This window comes from Sorex fumeus, unplaced genomic scaffold (genome assembly GCF_029834395.1).
Source record: "Sorex fumeus unplaced genomic scaffold, SorFum_2.1 ptg000265l, whole genome shotgun sequence".
Classification (NCBI taxonomy): Eukaryota; Metazoa; Chordata; class Mammalia; order Eulipotyphla; family Soricidae; genus Sorex; species Sorex fumeus.
The window spans coordinates 17,120,672-17,141,403 of record NW_026606322.1 but is presented as its reverse complement, the minus strand read 5'-3'; the positions used below and the strand labels follow the sequence as shown (position 1 = coordinate 17,141,403).

Below are 20,732 nucleotides of genomic sequence, written 5' to 3'. Positions count from 1 at the left end.
AATGAACAACGGAGGAACAGTGATACAGTGATTCAGTCCTACCACTATTTTCAGGCCCAGAGGGTTTCATTGGGTGAATTTGCTGAAAATATTACTGATGCTCCTTTGTATATAATTTTCTCTTTGGTCTTACTCTCCCTATTCTACCTCTCTGTTTTTCATCATTCTGATTGGATGTGCCTTAGAGTGTTATTTGGATCTCTGTCAGCTGGTACCCGTCAGGCCTCCTGGATCTGGGTGTGTGCACTCTCCAGCTCTGGGAACTTCTCAGCAATGATGGCTTTGACTGTTGCTTCTTTATCCTGTCCCTCTGGGACCATGGTAATTCTTATGTTGTTTGTCTTGAATTCATCGAAAGTTCTGTCAGCTCTTCATTTATTTTGAAACTTTTTTCCATCTTCTACTGTTTTCTTGAGGTTTTCTGCACTTCATCTTGGAGCTCAATGATTCTGTTCTCAGCAGCTGTTATTCTACCAGTCAAGCCTTCAAGTAAGTTTTTCCATTCCACTTGCCAAGTTTTTCAGTTGTGTCATTTCTGTTCGTAGTTTTCTTATTTCTACTCTCATATCCACTTGTGTTTTATTGGCTGTTTGTACCTTTGTTTCTCTGGGCTTCTTCTTAAACATACTCAGTCACTTCCTCTCTAAATTCCTTATCAGGGAATTTATATAACTGATTATTACTAGTTGAGACTTCAAGACTTTCAGACAAACCGGAGTAAGGTTCTGTGTTGCTTTCCCATTGTGACTTTTGCAGTCTGAAGGTGTTTCTTGTGTATTGCTATGTGGTTAGGGTGACTAGAGTTAGGATATCTTTGTATGTTCATGGTGAGGAATGAATCACAATCACAAATCACAAATCATCCTGTTAATCGTCGATTGCCTCGAGCAGGCCCCAGTAACGTCTCCTTCATCCTAGCCCTGAGATTATATTCAAGGCTTTTTAGGAGAATGAGACCCATCATTGTTACCTGTATTTGGCATATTGGGTACGCCACAGGAAGTTTGCCAGACTCTGCCATGTGGGCAGGCTACATTTGGTAGCCTGCCGGTTTGACCAAAGTAGGAATGAGATAATAAGATGTCATAATAAGATGTCGCGCGGCCGCATTCGGGATGGCGCAGGTTCCGGGACCTGGTTTTTATAGTCTCTGAGTCTTGGCCGCTGATGGGATTACACGGCGCCAGGGGGCCAGTTGGTGGGTGTGACCCCCGCCTACTGGAATTTGGAGGATCTGGGTGAAGGATGCTCGGCCCAAATCTGAGTAGGCTTGGAGATCTCGGCCCCGGAACCCTCGTGACTTTGTCCCTCTGCCAGTACCTTCATGTGTGCGGAGAGTGGTCTCAGCATGGTGGTGGCTGGTCCTGGAGGTCTTCGGCTGCCGGAGCCCTGGTTGGGGCGGGGAGGAAAGCTCAACCCACTCCCCTCCAAGGGGCCCCAGCGGCGAGGACAGTCAGGCGCGAGGGCAGGAGACTGCACTGTTCTCCTCCGGGAGCTGGATTTTATAGTCTCTGAGTCTTGGCCGCTGATGGGATTACACGGCGCCAGGGGGCCAGGTGGTGGGTGTGACCCCCGCCTACTGGAATTTGGAGGATCTGGGTGAAGGATGCTCGGCCCAAATCCGAGTAGGCTTGGAGATCTCGACCCCGGAACCCGCGTGACTTTGTCCCTCTGACAGTACCTTCATGTGTGCGGAGAGTGGTCTCAGCATGGTGGTGGCTGGTCCTGGAGGTCTTTGGCTGCCGGAGCCCTGGTTGGGGCGGGGAGGAAAGCTCAACCCACTCCCCTCCAAGGGGCCCCAGCGGCGAGGACAGTCAGGCGCGAGGGCAGGAGGAATGAATAGGTGAAGGAATGTGCAACCCTGTAGTAACCTGACCTCGGGGGTGAAGTAGTGATCCTGAGTCACAAACAGGGTCCCTAAACCATGATGCCTCATTTCTTGGGCACTGTCACTGTCACTGTCCTCCCGTTGTTCATCGATTTGTTCAAGCGGGCCCAGTAATGTCTCCATTGGAGACTTTTGTTGTTACTGTGTTTGGCATATTGAATACATCACGGGTAGCTTGCCAGGCTCTGCCGTGCGGGCGAGATACTCTCAGTAGCTTGCCAGGCTTTCCAAGAGAGGTGGAGGAATCGAACTCGGGTCGGCCATGTTGGCTGCGCCCTACCGCTGTGCTATCGCTCCTGATCATTTTTATCATTATTAATTTTATTATTTTATTTTTATAAAGTTGTTCACAATGATTTATTACATTCAATATTGCAATGCTAATTCCATCACCTTTACACCTTCTTACCACCATTTTTTCAATTTTCCAAACCACCACACAAGCCTGCCTAATAGCAGGCCCTAAATAATTTATTTTGTATTGTGTGTTATGAATAATTCACTAAAAATTACCAAAAAAGATTTCCTTAGAAGAAAGTGTGTGAAGATTGTGCCATTAAGCCCTTGTATACAGAGATTACTAACATGCTGTTAGATGTTGAGGCTAATATTTTTCTTAATCAAGTTTGCTTGCCTTCTGCTTTACTTGCCATCCAATGTGGTGTGCTACTGGTACATCAGTGGTGTAGAAAATGAGCTGTCGTGAGGTCATGACTCCAGGAATTCAAAAGTTTTGAATGGGGTGATGCTGCTGGAGTTAAATTTTTAACTGGATGGTGACTTTGGGGTCTAGAAGTATCCCTGCAGCTTGTTGATCTTTTTCAAGATTTATTTATGAGTCTCTGGATCATGGCCGGTTAATGAACTTATATGACACTCAGCCTGACGCAGAATCTGGATGCATCTCTACAGCTTCTACAGTGATCATTTTTTAAATTTAATTTCTTTTTTAGTTTTTGGGTCCCAGGCAGTTCTCAGCACTTACTCCTGGCCCTCTTGTTAGGGATCACTTCTGGCAGTGTTCTGAGAATCATGTGGTGCCAGAATCACATATGGTACTGAACTGGGGTTAGTAATGGTAAGGCATGCGCCTTTACCTATGTACTATCTTCCTCTCACTTTTTAAATTTAAGTAACTGGGATTCATGGTAGAGTGCCTTCCATGAGTCAGGTTCCTGAATTCACCCAAATACCAGGTGGATACCTGGTGCCACAACAATGTATGTGACCCTTTATAAAAGGCTATATATAAACCCGATGCATTGAAAATTAAATAATTAAATGAGATTGTTTGATGATGACTGCAGGTACTGGATAACTGATTCTCTTGTCATGTGAAAATTATTCATACTTAACAAAATTATTTAAGAATTTTCATCATCACCAATTTTTTACCTGTTTCCTATAAGCTACTTCCCATTTAAGTAAAATTGCTGCTATTTTACTGTGTCTATCTGAGTGTGCTGTTTGAGCAGATGTCGGAAGTTTCTGAGATGCTCACAGAACTGGATGTAAGAGCACGTGCAGATGGACAGAAAAGTAGCAATGGCAAATGAGAAGGAAGAATAAAGTTGATAGGAACAGAGTGAGGGAAAATACCTGGAACTCATTCATCCTACAAGTGTTTCCTTTCAGTACACTTGGCTTTGTCAGGCTTACAGGTGCCCCTAACACTCAAGTGGAATATAAAGTGGGAAACTGGCCGTTTCATTGTGGGCTACTGGGAATAGGTGACATTGTGAAAAGAAACATTTCTCTCAACCTGGAGAAGGCCAACATGCTTGAGATAAGATTTGAACTAAGCCCTGAAATGGTGATTTCAGTTCCACTAGGAGGAAGTAGTGTTGATTACAAGAGGTAGGAATGGATGGCAAGTTCCAGGAGACAGCCTGTGACTAGGAGCGGGTAGCTTTGAGATTGAGAACAGAGCAAAGAAACGTAAACTATAGATGGAAACAGAGGCCTGCCCCTTTAGGAAGAATCTTTTATTTTGTGTGATGGAGGATAGTTGGAGGTTTTCCTGAATATATGAAGGGTCATTAAAGAGAAACAGGAGTAGGGTATATATTTATAATATGGAGAACTAAAGTCAATATAGTTTTAGGTATAAGAACCCCCATACCAGTGTGGTGGTAGGGTGGTATGGTTGCAGAGCATGGCTCTTAGGTACAGAACATGCTGAAGGACAAAGTCAAGAAGCCAGTTGCAGTGATTTAAATTTATGGTGAGAAATTCGAAGAGATACATACAGTTCACTTTGGAACAGAGCAGGGTAAGCAATGGCAAACACGATGGCACAGTTGAAAATCTGCATATAACTTTTGACTCCCAACAAACTTAACTACTAATAGACTTCAGTTAACAGAAGCCTATCTTGTGCCACATACATATCCATATATTGCATGTTATTTTTCTTGTATACTGAATATTTACAATAATGTATGCTAACAAAAATGTTAAGAAAAGCTAATAAAAAAATTCATCTGCAGGGCTATGGACAGAGCTCTGTGGTCATGACCTTAAACCCTAGTTAGAACTCACAATTTGCCCCGAGCATTACTGGCTGGAACCCTGGAGACCCTAAGCACTGCAGGATGATCCTAGTACTTCTCCCCTCCACAAGGCCTGCTAGCAGTGAACCACCAGGGCTAGTTGTCCAGATATCACCAGGATTGACCCCCTCAGCCCAGTGAGCAATGCTTGGAACCAACCCATTAAGCTTGATATTATATGCTTTTATCATCTATGTGCATATATAAAAAGGTATATATATATATACTTGATCTATGTGCCTTTTTGTAAATGTGTGCAGTTCAAATCTGCATTAGTCAAGGATAAACTGTATATTCTTTTTGGATGTTTACATAAAGGTAAGGAATCTCCAGTTCTCATATACCAGTTTTTGGTGTACTGATCAAGGATATGGTGGAGACAGATGCCTGCCCCAGACAAGGTATTTCTTTAAGTGCTTACAAATCAAAGATGTAAATATGAATCATAGTAAACTAGACAAACTAGAGTCTTTGGCATGTTTGGAACAAGTTCTGAGCACTCTCTAGGAAATTAATCTAGGGTTTAGAACCAAGATTAGGAACCAAGTCAGAAGTGACTTACAGTGTGAAGCCTATGAACAATGGTAGTACCAGGCAGCCAGTTTTTCTCAGGTACTCCTTCTGTGACTTGGGCAAGGTGGTCTGCTGGCTTGACAGCTGGAGACCAGTGTGTACAAAGGAAAGGCAAGGAGAGAAGGTGGGGGAGGAAAAGGAAGAAATGAATAAAGGATTAGTTAAAGGAAGAAGAGGAGTAAGAGAGGACTTTGGCCTTGAGATTGTCTATAAACCTAAAGAGATGGTATTCACTGGCAGGAACTATTAGTGCTGACAGTTTATTCATAGCTTCTCAGAGAAAAATTGAAAAGATGAATGGATAGCAAAAAGAGATGCTACAAATATATAGATTGGCAGCATAAGGAGCTGTCGAGAATATCTGCCTTTGCAAGAAGATGGAACAAGAAACAAGAGGCTAGAGAAGGAGTTCAGTGTGTGAGCAGGGTGATTGCTTAGTATGCAGCCAACCTGAGGTCACTTTTCAGCATCCTATACGGTCCACTGAGCCCCTGTGAGTCTAGAGCGCGGCATAAGCCCTGAACACTCAGGTGTGCCCCAAAACACACACACACACACACACACACACACACACACACACATACACACACACAGAAACAAGTTTTGAAATTGGTAAGCAAGGAAAACTTTGCTGGAGTTCACAGACCATTTGTTAAACAGGAGACAGATGACTCGGGTTGTGGTAGGCAGGAAACTATTGACAAGTGATTGAAACCTTAGGCTCTGGGTACAAAAACAAAGATCCAGATTTTACTTCTGGTGATACACTTGCTTTATGGTGTTGGATTCTTTGCTTAAGCTTTGTCACTTGCCTTCAATGCCATGCCTGCACTTCACATATTTAAAATGGGATACTTATAGTAGCATTCTATAGAGTTATATCAAAGACTTCAGAAATTAATTGTTCTATACTTAGCATATAGCACAAGTTGAGATCATTTTATTTAATGATACAATTTGGACTTGGAAGCCAGACCTCCCTAAGTTCAAATACAATGCTCCTCAAATAACACTTTTTTTTATTGTCATTTAAAATCAATGCCAGCATTGAATTAAATGAGTTATTTGAGTACCTGATTTTGTTATACTGTTTCACTTAAAATAACATTTTCCAAGAACCCAGGAAGTCATTGGTGATATAGTGAGTACTCATTGTATAGGACTCACCAATTATTTTCTGGCATTGTATAATTTGCTTGCAGAGTACATAGCTCACCAGAGAGTCGGTAAATATTGTTCATTGGCATTGGCAATAAAGTTCTGTGAGCTGCTTGTGCTTCAAGTTCTTACAAATGTGATGCTAATATCCTACCCACACAACAAAATACATTCAAAGAAATTTTGTTAGTTTATTAACTACAAGAGATAAAACTGTATTACCTGTGCTCCAATTTTTCACCCATATAAAGGAAATATTCAAATACTACCTTCTAGGTTTGTAATAAGAGAATGAACAAATACAAAGTATTTTTTTACTTCACGTGAATATGCATGCATATATATGAGCATTTTATTTAGATATGTGCATATACAGTTACAGTGGTTTTTATTACCCTCACTCCTGATCAGTAGGTGTTAAAGAGAAACTGAAGGTTTATAATTAGTACTTTAGAGTTAAGGGAGACTAAGACAGACGAAGAAGATGACCCTGAAGCCCACCTGAGATGCTGAGATGGGCATCTTTTGATGGAATGTCAGACCATAGTAGCAGCCAGAAACCTGGGAGAGAGATCTTAAGAAGAAAAATGGTAGGATGAGCTCAGGGTGGTGCCTATTAGCACACCAATTATGAAGGAAACAAGAGCCAATAAGATAAAGCACTATATAATATTTTGAGGATTGAGCCTCATTGACAAGTAACAAGAAGAAGAAAAATCTACTGGAACTTGTTTTTTAAACTATTACTGACCGCTTCTTGGAAATGATTGATTTTATGTTATTATGTTGCCTTGTTAATTTGTCTGTTCTCTCTCTTCTTTCCTGAACAATGCTTCTTGGGTTTTTATTTTTCCTTCTCCTCGTATTTCTTTACAAGCTTTATATCTCTCCTGCCTCCTTACAAAGCAAGGAAAGCTTAGTAAGAAAGCAGAGGTTTCCTTTTTATGTTGCATCCACCACATAGTCTCTGGGCCTCTATTCCATGGCTTGCATAGGTTTTCTTTCTCTGACAGATCTAGAAGAAGGCATCTGTCTTGTTTTTACCTTCAGGGGTCCTTGGGGGGGATTCATTTGAAATCATAATACATGTATTGTACAGAAAACTTTGAGTGTTATACAGTCAAGGAAAAAATTAAACAGGGCACTGCTATTAAATGTGGATGATCCAAAGAAGGATATGGGGGAGGGGACGAGCGGAGCAGTGAGGTAGTACAGTGGGTAGGGCATTTGCCTTGCATGCAGCTGATCCAGGTTCGATCCCTGGCATTCCATATGGTTGCCCAAGCAGGTGTAATTCCTGAATTCAGAGCCAGGAGTAACCCCTGAGCAATCCCAGGTGTGACCAAAAGAGCCAAAAAAAGTCTGCACCGGTTGCTTTTGTTCTTGTGGATGTGGGCCAGTCTCTGTGGTGTGAAATGATATCTCATTGTTGTTTTTATCTGCATCTCTCTGATGATTAGTGATGTAGATCATTTTCTCATGTACCTTTTTGCCATTCGGATTTCTTCTTTGCGAAAGTTTCTGTTCATTTCCTCACCCCATTTTTTGATGGGGTTGGGTGATTTCTTCTTGTGTAGTTTAACCAGTACCTTGTATATCCTTGATATCAACCCCTTGTCGGATGTGTATTTGGTGAATATTCTTTCCCATTCTGTAGGCTGTCTTTGTATTTTGGTCACTTGATCATTGTATAACTGAAACCCAAGCACAAAAATTTATAAGTCTATAACTGTACCTCATGGTGTTTCACTAATAAAAAAAATGATAAAAAAAAGTCTGGTATGCTATGGTAATGTTATGTCCTACCATGTTATAAGTGCATATTTTTAAAACTTTTATAAAATTAGAATCAAAGAGACTAAATGTTTTGAAGATTAGGAATATGGTGTTTTTCTGATTAAGAATAAACAATTCCATAAAGTTATTACTAAACTTGGACTTTCGGGAGAAAAAGTGGGTAACTTGTTCTTACCTGTTACTGAATTCTCTCTGTAAGTAATTTTTCCTTTCTGAGTTCTCCCCTTAAGAAGTCTTATCTTTTTAAGGTTTCTGTGTCTGTATGTCACTGAGAGCAGCCTGCATTTTTTAAGAATAATCTTAATCTATCCCAGAGCTAAATGTCACAGAGTAATAAGCATTAGATACCTCAAAATACATAATATTTTCATGAGGTTTGGGATCAAGACCAGAGTTGCCAGAAAGCAAATTCCTCCTTTGAATAGTGGCTGCCTTATTAATATTCATGATAAGCATGTAGATAACATCTTGGCAGAGTTAAAGTTTCAACTTGAAGAGCTACTGCTTTTCAATAAGACGTGCATTTAAAAACACACTTTGCATGAACAGTGCTGATTTGCTTCTAAAATGAAAGTATCACTTTATTGAATGAGACATTTTTCTTCTAATCTGTCTACAGTTAAGAATTGTCATTAAAATGAGAAATAATAATTATTAGCACTTTGTAGGACTTTGATCTTCAAAAAGTTTGAGAGTTAATATGATGTAATTGCACCTCGAAGTCATCAAAGATGTACACTTGTTTCCTACTGGGAAATTCTAAAGTGTTCGTTTTCCTACCCCTCACAGTACTTTCATGGTCTCTCAGCTATTATGAAGGAGATGTCTGGAGAGTAGTCAGATGGAAGACTTCATATTATTAGAGCACTTTTTCCAAACAAAGCTCTTGTAAGTTCTTGAGTTAGGTTTTCTCATTGTAGTGCTAGTTCCTCCATCACTGCATTCATCCTAGGCAAATTACTTCACTCTCGGCTTCTTCACCTGTGATTCACAGTTGAACCTATCTGTGTATCTTGTCAGGACTAAATCAGATAACATAAATAACCTAGCAGGTCTTTTTCATAAAAATTAGCTCTGTTTTTAAAAATTAGTATTAGGAATATGTCATAGGAAGTTATATGTGTATAATAAAAATTAATAAAAACTGCTGTATGCAAGGTGTATGCTAGGTACTTGGAACACAAAAGGAAGAAACCATGAAATAAACAATCTCTTGAAGGTAGGAGGGGTTCAGGATTAGCATAAATGACACTAACTGTTAAATGTTATGATAAGTTAGGTTAAGAACTTCAAAATATGCTATGTTCAAGAGCAAAGAGTGATGAATTATGACTTATACTCTTCCTAGAAAACTTCAGCAAGGAAGGAATATTTAACCTGGGGCTCAGAATGAAAAGAGGTTTGATAGAAAATGCAAAATTTTAGGTGATAAATTCTCTTTTCAGAGTTGGGGTACTGGCTAGCTTCTGTTGCAGCAGAACCCACTCCCTTCAAAGATTGAAAGAAAAATTATTTAAAGCAACAGGGGTCTTTTGGAACATACTCAGGAGCATATCTAATTTGACTGGAAGCTCTAGAATTATTACTTTGTCATTATTCCTTCTGTTTTCTGTCTTCTCTATAGACTCAAGGAAACTGTGAAGCTGCAAGATCTTAGTTGTGCCCAGGAGAGGCTTATATGTGGCTAGATGTGTGGTTGTCTACAGTGAGATTTTGTGGATCTCCCTTATTTTCCTCCTGTTTCATTGCATGTGAATTTCCTATACTATGATTTTAATGTGATTTTATTGGACACGTAGGAAACACTTTAAACACAAAATACCCCCATGACACAGTTAAAATCACACAGTGTTTTCAAAATTGAAGAATACTGATCCCCAAATCGTAAGACAAGACTAAAGAGTATCTGAGTTATAAAATTTATGTGCACTAAGGGATGGTTTCCGACAGCATATCATTTTGACGAAAGGAAGGAAACTCCATCCTATTTTCTGTTTCTGAATTTGATGATATTATCTTGGAAAGTATATGGACCATTGTTCAATAGACACCTCCTTCGAACAACCTCTAGACTGAGTTCGAACAAGCATATGCCATCTGCTCATACTCTAGAAAAACTTGAGGAGGATGGGGCCAGAGAGAGAGTACACCAGGCACAGCACATGCCTTGCACATGGCTGACCCAAGTTTGATCACCAGCACCTTTATGGTTCCTTGAGTCTTGCCAGGAGTGCTCCCTGAGTCTAGAACTAGGAGTAAGCCCTGAGTACTCCCTGTGTGTCCCCCTCCACACTTTACACTTCCCTCTCCCCCCTACCCCTCTGTTAGGGAAATAGAATACAACCTTGAGGGGAAATTCACCATAGATGACTTCTCCTTCTACATGCCATATATGTTCTTACAGTGGATCTATTACTGCTATTTTAACAGATAAAGAAGATCCATTAGGTTGATAACTTTACAAGTAATTACTATCGGATTCCCTTTTTTCTTCTGAATTCTGAAGATGACTTATAAGGCAAAAGTGTACTAACTTGGATTTTTTACTGTTTTAAGTTTGGTGTTTGTTTTCCTTTTTTCAAAAAAAAAATTCTTATTAGTGAAACACCATGAGGTACAGTTGTAGATGTACAAATTTTTGTGCTTGGGTTTCAGTTTTACAATGATCGAGTACCCATCTCTCTACCAGTGCCCATTCTCCACTACCAATGATCCCAGTATCCCTCCCACCCCCACCCCATACCCCTAATCCTACCCTGCCTCTGTGGCAGGGCATTCCCTTTTGTTTTCTTTCTCTTTTTGGGTGCTGTGGTTTGCAAAATAGGCATTGGGTGGCAGTCATGTTCAGTCTATTGTCTACTTTCAGCAAGCATCTTCCATCGTTGGAGGATCCTCCCAACCCCCTTTATTTGGTGCTCCCTTGTCTGTCTGAGCTGCCTTTTCCCCTAGCATGTGCGGCTGGCCTTCAAGGCATGGAGTAAACCTCCTGGTACTTATCTCGGCTATTCTTGGGTGTCAGTCTCCTATTTTGGTACTTTATATTCCCCAGATGAATGCAATCTTTCTATGTCTGTCCCTTTCTTTTTGATTCATTTTGCTTAGCATGATACCTTCTATGTAGTACCACTTATGTAAACTTTATGACTTCATCTTTTCTAACAGCTGCATAGTACTCCATTGTGTAGATGTACCAAAGTTTCTGAAGATGACTTAATAAGGCACCTGTCATCTGTTCTTGGGCATTCAGGTTTTTTCCAGATTCTGGCTATTGTGAACAGTGATGCAATGAACAAACAAGTGCAGATGTCACTTCAACTATACTTTTTTGCCTCTCTGTTATATATTTCCAGGTGTAGTATTGCTGGGTCAAATGGGAGCTCAATTTCTAATTTTTTTGAGAATCCTCCACACTTTTTTCCAAAAGGGCTGATCCAGTTGGCATTCCTACCAGTAGTGAAGGAGGGTCCCTTTCTCGCTGCATCCACGCCAACACTGGTTGCTTTTTGTTCTTTTGGATGTGGGCCAGTCTCTGTGGTGTGAAATGATATCTCATTGTTGTTTTGATCTGCATCTCCCTGATGGTTAATGATGTAGAGCATTTTCTCATGTGCCTTTTAGCCATTTGGATTTTGTCTTTGAGAAAGTTTCTGTTCATTTCATCACCCCATTTTTTGATGGGGTGGAATGCTTTCTTCTTGTGGAGTTCAACCAGTACTTTATATATCCTTGATATCAACCCCTTGTCAGATGGGTATTGGGCAAATATCCTTTCCCATTCTGTAGACTGTCTTTGTATTTTGGTCACTGTTTCTTTTGAGGTGCAGAAAAATGGTTCTGAAGAATAGTCCTGGTACCCGCATGCCAGAGCCATGCTTGAAGAAGCTCATGGTCACCGGGATTCCATCTGAAGAAGGCCAGGAGACAGCACCTACCCTATCTGGGGCCTCCTGGTGATATCGGCTCTGTATGGGGCCCAGAGAATTCTCTGGGAGCTGTGGGGCCCTCCAGCTGTTTTTTTTTCCTTAGCTGCTGTGTGCTCAGACTGAGTTTTTTATTTTGTCTATGGAATCTTTTATCCATGACATTTCTGTGTGTAGCTTTCCAATTTCTGCTCTCATTTGTTCCTGGATTTTCTCGTTTGTCCGATCCATTGTTTCTTTCATGTCCTTCTTCAATTTACTGGATGTCTGTCTCACTGTTTCATTGAGTTCATTGAACATTTTCATAACTTCATATCTGAATTCTTTCTCAGAGATGTCTCTTAGGTGAGTAGCACCTAGTGAGGCTTCTGCACTCTTTTCATCATCCTCTCATGGTGGGGATTTGCATTGTTTCTTCATATTGGTGTGGAGGTATGGAGACTGAGATGTTACAAGAGATTTCTGGGTATAAGTAAACTAGCTGCAGCCGCATGACGGTCCGTTCCTTCAAAATTAGGCCACGCCCACTTCTACAGAAGCCATGGTCACTTCTGAAGAGGCCACGCCCCCACAGGTACCTAGTTGCGGGGGATGCAATCTGCAATCTGGGGGTGGGGTGGGGAGAAGACTGGCACAGCCATGGGGATGAACAGGAAAAGGCTCAGGGATGTTGAGCGTCCCAGGGTCCTAAAGGACACTTGGGGCGTGTGCATGGAGAAAGCCAAGTCCTGGGTTTGAATACTGATGGATTAACTGACCTAGGGGGAAAGAATACCGGCACAGCGCTGGGGACGTACAGGAAGAAGCTCAGGGATGCTGAGCATCCCAGGGTCCTAGAGGAAGCCTGGGGCACGTGCACCTGGTGTTTGTTTTCTGCTGTTTGTCTGTCACATTCTTTAAATTTCTCCTTGACTTTGACCTCAATAAAGGTTTTATTGAATGAACTTGCTGCATTTAAAGAATATGCTTAGATGAAGTTTTTCATAATTTATTGATATTGCCTTATATTTAATTTAGTACAGTGAGTATCTCATTAGGATCCCCTGTCTTGTCATAGGATAGAGTGTGTGTGGTTTGTTTTTCATAAGATAAATGAATAGTCATTATTTGGGGTAGGAATCTTCTGGCTCTATCATTTGCAATCGCAGCAGCATAAATTCCTAATATTTACTTAAGTACTAAGTCCATGACAGTTAATTAACGTGATTCTAGTCATTCTAGAATTGCAGAATGAGAGAATGACTTTTTTTTTTAATAAATTTTACCAATTGCTAGCTTTAGTGCATATAGATTATTTCTCTTGTTCAAGATCAAGGATCCAAACTCTACCATGTGTGGAGATTTTAATGGAAAAGTAATCATATAGTTAGCTCTGTGTTACAATAAAAATAAACAGGTTGTCTTTCTCATTGGTAAAAACAAGATTTGTGGTAAGGTTAAATACAAAATTTTGTAGTCATTTCTATTTTTTAATGTTTTTTTATCTTTTATTCCCTTTTTTTGTTCTCCTAGATAATAATTAGAAGCATAGTACACCATCCCCACATACACAAACACATACTCTCTTTTGTCTTCAATTTTCCAGTAGATCCATAGGGAACTAAAAGTAATAACTAACGAATTTAAGTGTCCAGATTCTAGTATGAGGTTCTTTATAGTCACTAGATAAATTTTACTTTTCTTATTTTGCCCATGATTTATTGACTCCATTTTACTTTATCCATGTGCATTTAATTCATGCTGAAAAAATATTTTGTTCCTGCTACTAGGCACTATTCTAAGGTTTGTCAATCTTATTTCTGCTGATACCTACACCAGAGCCTTTGTCTATATGTCAGCAATATGCATAACTTTTAGTCCCTCTTCACATTTTTTTATTCAGAATTAAACATATGGAGACAGGGATGTAGCTTAGCGGGTTTCATGTCTAGCATGTGTGATACCCTGAATCTAGTTCCCAGCACCACAAACGTAAGCCAACAAAACAAAGATGATTATCTGAATTCAGAGGAGTAAGGGTTAATATGTACCTATTATATGAGTTAATTTTGAAATAATTCCTAGAATAAGTATTAGCACAGTTGACCAAAGGGAAAGGGCTTTATTTAGCTACTTGAAACTACCCTCCCAACTAACTGATACTGATCTTTTGTTCATCAACCTAAACATTAAAGCATAAAGGAAAATATCAAGGAAATGTTCTGGTGATGGGAAAGTAGGATGTGCCCAAATTACTGTAATTTAGGAGGAACTTTGGTCTCTGTCATTATCAGTGCTCCCACCCCCTTTTTGGTATATTTCTGAAAAAGGAGAAGTTGGGTAGCTATCAAAAAAATTTTAAAAAGTACAGTACCTGAGTGGCATTGTCCACTACATAGAAAATTGTAACAGTATGTTGGGCAAGAGAATGAATGGTACTGTTTTGAACAGAAAAATCACATGCGCCATCCGTTAATTTGATTCATGATATTCTTTTATCTACTACAGTATCAAAATTATGCACATATGCACAATGACAGTACACTTAAATACATTCACACATAGTTAAATAGCAGTGAAAAACCTTGAATTTAAATGACATTTTTCCTCTTGGCATTGGCAGTCTCTTTGACCTATCCAGTGGATAACAGCTCCTTGACTTATAGTCCCACTGATTGATTTTACTATTTTCAAAAAGTGTTATCTTATAAAATATTGGGCATCCTGTACAAGTTTAATTACAACTCAAGCAGCTCATCCTGATGTGATTAATAAACCACAAAAATAACCATTTCTCTTCTCTCTGTATAGCAATGGTATTTTTAGAAACTAGGTTTCCTGTGCCAAGTTTTATTTCTAGATAGAATGGGAATTGTTAAACGGTCTATCCGTTCATAAGAAATCTTTGTTCATTTATTAAGAGTACCCTGGATATCTAATTTCATTTAGAGTTTTCAGTAACTTCTTGTATTCTTGAGTTAGCCGCACAAATTGTTTAATTGCTTCAGATATTCAGTAGAAATTTCTTGCTAAGAAAGTCAGATGAACCTTTTTCTCCTTTTGTTGTATTAGATAGAACTTTCAGTAAATAAGGACTTCTATCAAAATTATTTTGATTATACAAGAAATCATCAGAATACCCATCATTAATGGAATGATTACATACATATACTGTGGTGTTCTTTTTTTTTTTTTGGCTTTTTGGGTCATACCTGGCAATGCACAGGGCTTACTCCTGGCTCTGCACTCAGGAATCTGTCCTGGAGGTGCTCAGGGGATCATATGGGATGCTGGGAATCGAACCTGGGTTGGCTGCATGCAATCCAAACGCCCTACACACTGTGCTATCACTCCATCCCACTGTGATGTTCTTAACCTTGCTTTTTGTGGTTTTTTTTTTCCTGTGGTGGTGCATGGTGTTCACTGGTGGGTTCACACCCACAAGTGCCAGGAGACCAGGAGGTGCCAGGGGTCAAACCTTGCCCTCCAGCAAGCAAATCCTATGGACAGACAAGCAAAGAGGGAAACTGTTGAAAGAGAATCTAGAAATTAACTCATACACCAGTGGTTACATAGTATAGGATAATGTATTTCAAAGGAATATAATAAGCTGTATTATTTAATAAATGGTGTTGGAATATCTGACTAGCTGTTTGGGGATGGAGGAAATTTGATCCCTTCTGTAAGAATAAATTTCAGATCAATCAAATATTAAAACATTTTTTAAACAACAAAGTCATGTATGTTCTAGAAGGAAACATTACTGGTTTTGCTTTTGAAGTGAGGAGCACCTAAACATGACAAAAAATTCAGAAACAATTAATGAAGAGGGTAAATTTGCCTGTACCATAGTGTTTTTGAAAGTTTGCATATTGGATGGAATTTGCAATTTCATGGTCATGATCCCTTGTTTCAGCAACATTCGAAGGTTATTAGTGTAGGGCGTTCGCCTTACAAGCGGCCAACATGGCCGACCCGAGTTCGATTCCTCCGCCCCTCTCGGAGAGCCCGGCAAGCTACCGAGAGTATTCGATATGCCAGACACAGTAACAACGAAGTCTCCAATGGAAACGTTACTGGGCCTGCTCGAGCAAATCGATGATCAACGGGAGGGCCTTTACCTTTACCTTTACTATAATTATTTGGATCAATACCAACTAACACTGACCAAAAGGCCCCTAGTTTGTAATCTCAGTAGTTGCATTTGTGTTTATGAGCCATTTAAATTTATGTCACTTTGTTGTATCATTTGAATATTCTGAGTTTGTATCAACAATAATGTATGTATTAACATGTTGATGCTAGTGCATACCATTGCTGGCTCACGCTTGAATGTGGTTTAATTAACACAAATTGTAGCACCAGCATCAATGTGTTAATCTTACTTCAAAGGAGTGAATGAGTTATATTATACCCAAAAAATTGGAATTAAAGCAAATAAGAAATTGACATTGAGAGTTTGTTACCAGCTTGAGGTGCATATGCAATTGAGACTGGAAGGTTGTTAGGGTTTTCTTCTGTGTCACAGATGGGTCCCCAATGTGCTCATCTTGCTGAGTGACCTGCTGTGCTCAGGTCCTGGATTCCTGGTGGCTGCACACAAGCTAGTTTTTACTTAATGTGTGTCATCTTACAAAAGTGTTTTTTAACACTCTAAGCTCTGGCTCAAATTTGTCATAGTTAAGAATACAAAATTCTTGTAAATTAAGACAGGTACCATCAGAAAACCCGTAGAAGGCCCCGCTTGTGATAGGTAACTTTGAGAAACACTACACTGTGTGGCTAAGAACAGGTCACATGACTAGCTTATAATCATCCTATAGCTTTATTTGGGTTTTGAATTTGGAAGTAGAAAAGAGTAGATTTCATAAAAGGCAAAAATTTCATTAATTCAATTTAGTCCAGTAAAATGAATGTTTGATAATATACTTAGGAGTCTCACATAGTGTAGTTGTTAAAACTATAATCTAGTTAAGGCTAAGAAAGCTAGTTAAACTAAGTTTAATCAAATTTACAGATTCTTTTGTTTCTTTTTTCTTTCTTACCACAGGTCACAGTAATGAAAGGCAGTAATAGAAATAAAGATCATTCAGCAGAAGGAGAAGGAGCTGGAAAACGACCAAAAAGAAAGTGTCTTCAGTGGCATCCCTTGCTAGCAAAGAAACTTCTTGACTTCTCAGAAGAGGAGGAAGAGGAAGACGAAGAAGAAGATATTGACAAGGTAATTTCATTTTTCTTTTTTCAGAACTTCCAAGTTTATTTGTTACTATTCTAGAAACTGTAGTGAATATGTATGGTAAGAAACATGTATTCTTAAAAGTAATTATCTTTTCTTATATATTATATCTACATTGTTATTCCATTTGATTTGATAAACCTGAGCTCTCTGTGGCAATGTTATTCTACACTTCAGCTTAACCCTTGACCTTACTACCTTCTTTTCATCTTTCAGCTGAGACCTCTACTGAGATGCTAGTCTTCTTGTTCATACATTACCCTAGCACTGCACTGTAGCACTGTCCTCCTGTTGTTCATCGATTTGCTCTAGCGGGCACCAGTAACATCTCACAACAAATTGTGAGACTTGTTGTTACTGTTTTTGGCATATCGAATATGTCACGGGCAGCTTGCCAGGCTTTGCCATGCAGGCGAGATACTCTCCCACTCAACACTGATTTCTCTGCTACTAGCTAGATCTAATTTTGCTTATTTGAGGAAAGTGTTGCCTGTGTGTGAAGGAATCTTAGTAGCCAAGCTAGAAATGCTTTTTCCTCTTTAACTCTTAAATTCAGCTTGATATCAGTCACTCTTGGGTCTTCCTAATAAATACTGTGTCCGTTTTCATGTCTTTAGTCTCATTACAGCTTTGATTCAGCCTGTCTCTTTTGTAACCTTGAATCCTGGAATAATTTCATTTTTTCTAGTGTAGCTTGTTTCTAGGCTACCTGTTAGATTCAGTGATGTATTTGTGATAGGAGTTATTTAAATACAAATTTAACAGTGCCTTTCCAGGCTTAAAACCACTTGTGATTCTCCATTGCATCCAACCATGCTTCTAATTGTGCAAGTCTTGTACAATTGTTGATTTGGTACAAATTGTAACTGGACCCTTGGTGGAGATATATATGGAAAAAGAGATAAATTTTTTAGTTAATTTTCAGTTAATTTTTCAGTTTTACTAGATCACTTACATAATTTTGTTTACTCAATTTCATTAATAAAGTAATTATATTAGTATATAGATCACAGCGTAAAACTTCTTTTATATCCATACTTGAAAAAAAAAACCAATTTTTTTTATTGATTCATATGCTCTCAAACCACATGCTTAGAGAATTAAATGCACATAATTTTTATATTTTAGGTTTAACTTTCAAAAAATGTGTGCCACACTAGATGGTGCTATGGGACCACTTCCTGGCTTTATGTTTTGTGGGGTGTTGCCCAACTCTCTTCTCAGAGTACCTAAGGTAGCAGTATCCCTATTCTGATCTTTTATATAGCAATTCTGTTAAACTGCATATCTACATTCAAACAAGCCATTTAGCTCTTGGTCAACTTTTAGCCCCTTATCTCTCCATTGACCATGTGACGTTCTCATTCATCTTTCAAATTTAACCCCATCGACATCTTTTCTAGAGAGACTTCCAAGTGTTTTTACCCATCCACCAGGGCTTCATGATCTCACTGATCTTTGTTTCCATCATCATACTGGCTTTGCTTGTATATCTTTCTTCAAATATAATAATTTGCCTATGTTTTCTCCCATTCCTCCTAAGATAGTAAGTTCCTTGAGCCAGAATCTTGTCTTATTTATCTCTTTTTTCCAGCTTTTGATTTGAGTTTTATAATTTAGTAACCAAATAAAAAATTATCCTTTTTGGAAAGGGAAAATGTAATTATTTCCCCAACCTAACCTATTTTTTAATTCTTGATTTTTGCGGCTCTTTAGCATTTTTAAATGCTAAATAAAAACTCCGAAAATGAAAATCATTGTTACTGATTGTATACATACATAATGAGAAAGATACATCTGTAGCCTTTATCCTGATAATAATCCCTAATGTATTTCCAAATCATCTATGAATTCAAGATTGTTCTGTACTATTTGTATTCAAAGATAATTGATTGTTAATTCAGTGTATTTTCAATACTTATTTAAATATGAGACAAATATATATATTTATATATATATATACTCAAAATTGGATTGTGGTAGTGATTTGTTCTAGGTTATCTGTCTGTAATAGTTACCCAATAAACATTGCATATCGGAATATGGTTTCCTTATAGTAATGTGTCTCAGGAAGTAATCATCTGACTGGCAGCAGCAGGGTCACCAGGGAACTTGTTAAAAATACAAAATCTAGAGGCCTACTTCCGAACTACAGAATCAAAAACTCTGCAAGTGGGACCTAGCTATCTTTGTTTAAACAAGATCACCAGGGATACCTGTGCACAGTCAAGTTTAAGGACTACTGCCCTATCTTATAATATAGAATAACCACTGCTTTGATCTTTATTGATTCTAGCTAAGAAACTAGAAATTAAAGAAATGTCAGCATTCTGAACTTGTGTTCATGGTTGTGCTATTTTCAAGAAACAAAAAATCATATTTTAGCTTTAGATATTTAACAGTCTTAATATATACTGAGATTCTATGTTTGAGGATTTTTTTTTTCTTTTTGGGTCACACACAGCGATGCTCAGGAGTTACTCCTGGCTCTGCACTCAGGAGTTACTCCTGACAGTGCTCAGGGCACCATGTGGGATTCCAGTGATCGATCACAGGTTGGCTGTGTGCAAGGCAAATGCCCTACCTGCTGTACTATTGCTCCAGCCCCTATTGAGGATTCTTTTAAGAAACATAATGCACAACCATGAACAAGAAGTATTATGGAAGATATGAGCACGAAGACTAGGCTATAGGTCAGAGTGGTACCAGTGGAGAGACAGTGAACTACTCAGATTGGATGAACAGCATTAGAGCTTTGGAGAAGTTGGTTAAAGGCTTTGAATTGGATTACATGACTACAAAAAGGGCTGTTTACTGATTTTGAAGGTATAAATATAGGCTTTTCACATCACAACAAAGTTTTATGTTTATAAGCTTTAATACTCACTACATATTTCTTCAAATAATTTTAAATGCCTGTTTAATTTTATATTAAGGGGCACCACTTGAGATAGGTTCATTGAGTAGTTCTATATTGCATTTTATTTAACTTTATGTCAATATATTTTATTCACAAGTTGTAGATAAGAAGAAAAACTAATATCTGTGTATTTAGTGCGAATGCTAGTGTGAATGCACAGCGGTAGGGCGTTTGCCTTGCACGCAGCCAACATGGCTGACCCGAGTTCGATTCCTCCGCCCCTCTCTGAGAGCCCGGCAAGCTACCGAGAGTATCTCACCCACACGGCAGAGCCTGGCAAGCTCCCCGTGACATATTCGATATGCCAGACACAGTAACAACAAAGTCTCCAATGGAGACATTACTGGGCCCGCTCGAGCAAATCGATGAACAACGGGAGGGCCTTTACCTTTTTTTGCCTTATTGTTCATCTCATAAACTCCTGAATGGGTTTATTTATTTATTCAGTAAACACTAGTGTTATGCCAGACTTGAACTGCCACTATGGTCTTAAAGGCAAGTAAGAGAGCCTTTGTCTTCGAAGTTCATTGCTTAGTTAGATGGGGGAAAAAACAATTATAACATAATGCATTATATGCTATAATAATAATAGGGCTGGAGCGATAGCACAGCGGGTAGGGCATCTGCCTTGCATGCAGCCAACATGGCCGACTCGAGTTCGATTCCTCCACCCCTCTCGTAGAGCCCGGCAAGCTACCGACAGTATTCG

General features: G+C 39.1%; 1 protein-coding gene across 8 annotated transcripts in view; it reads left to right on the top strand.

Annotated features, from left to right (window-relative positions):
* Window positions 1-20,732, top strand: part of BBX (BBX high mobility group box domain containing) — a 352,656-nt gene that overhangs the window by 221,982 nt on the left and 109,942 nt on the right. For all 8 annotated transcript variants that reach the window (XM_056109091.1, XM_056109089.1, XM_056109088.1 and 5 more), the window contains one exon: window positions 16,918-17,088. In XM_056109091.1, the coding sequence (XP_055965066.1) occupies window positions 16,927-17,088 (162 nt within the window). In that variant the 5' untranslated portion in view covers window positions 16,918-16,926. The remainder of the gene's footprint in view (window positions 1-16,917; window positions 17,089-20,732) is intronic.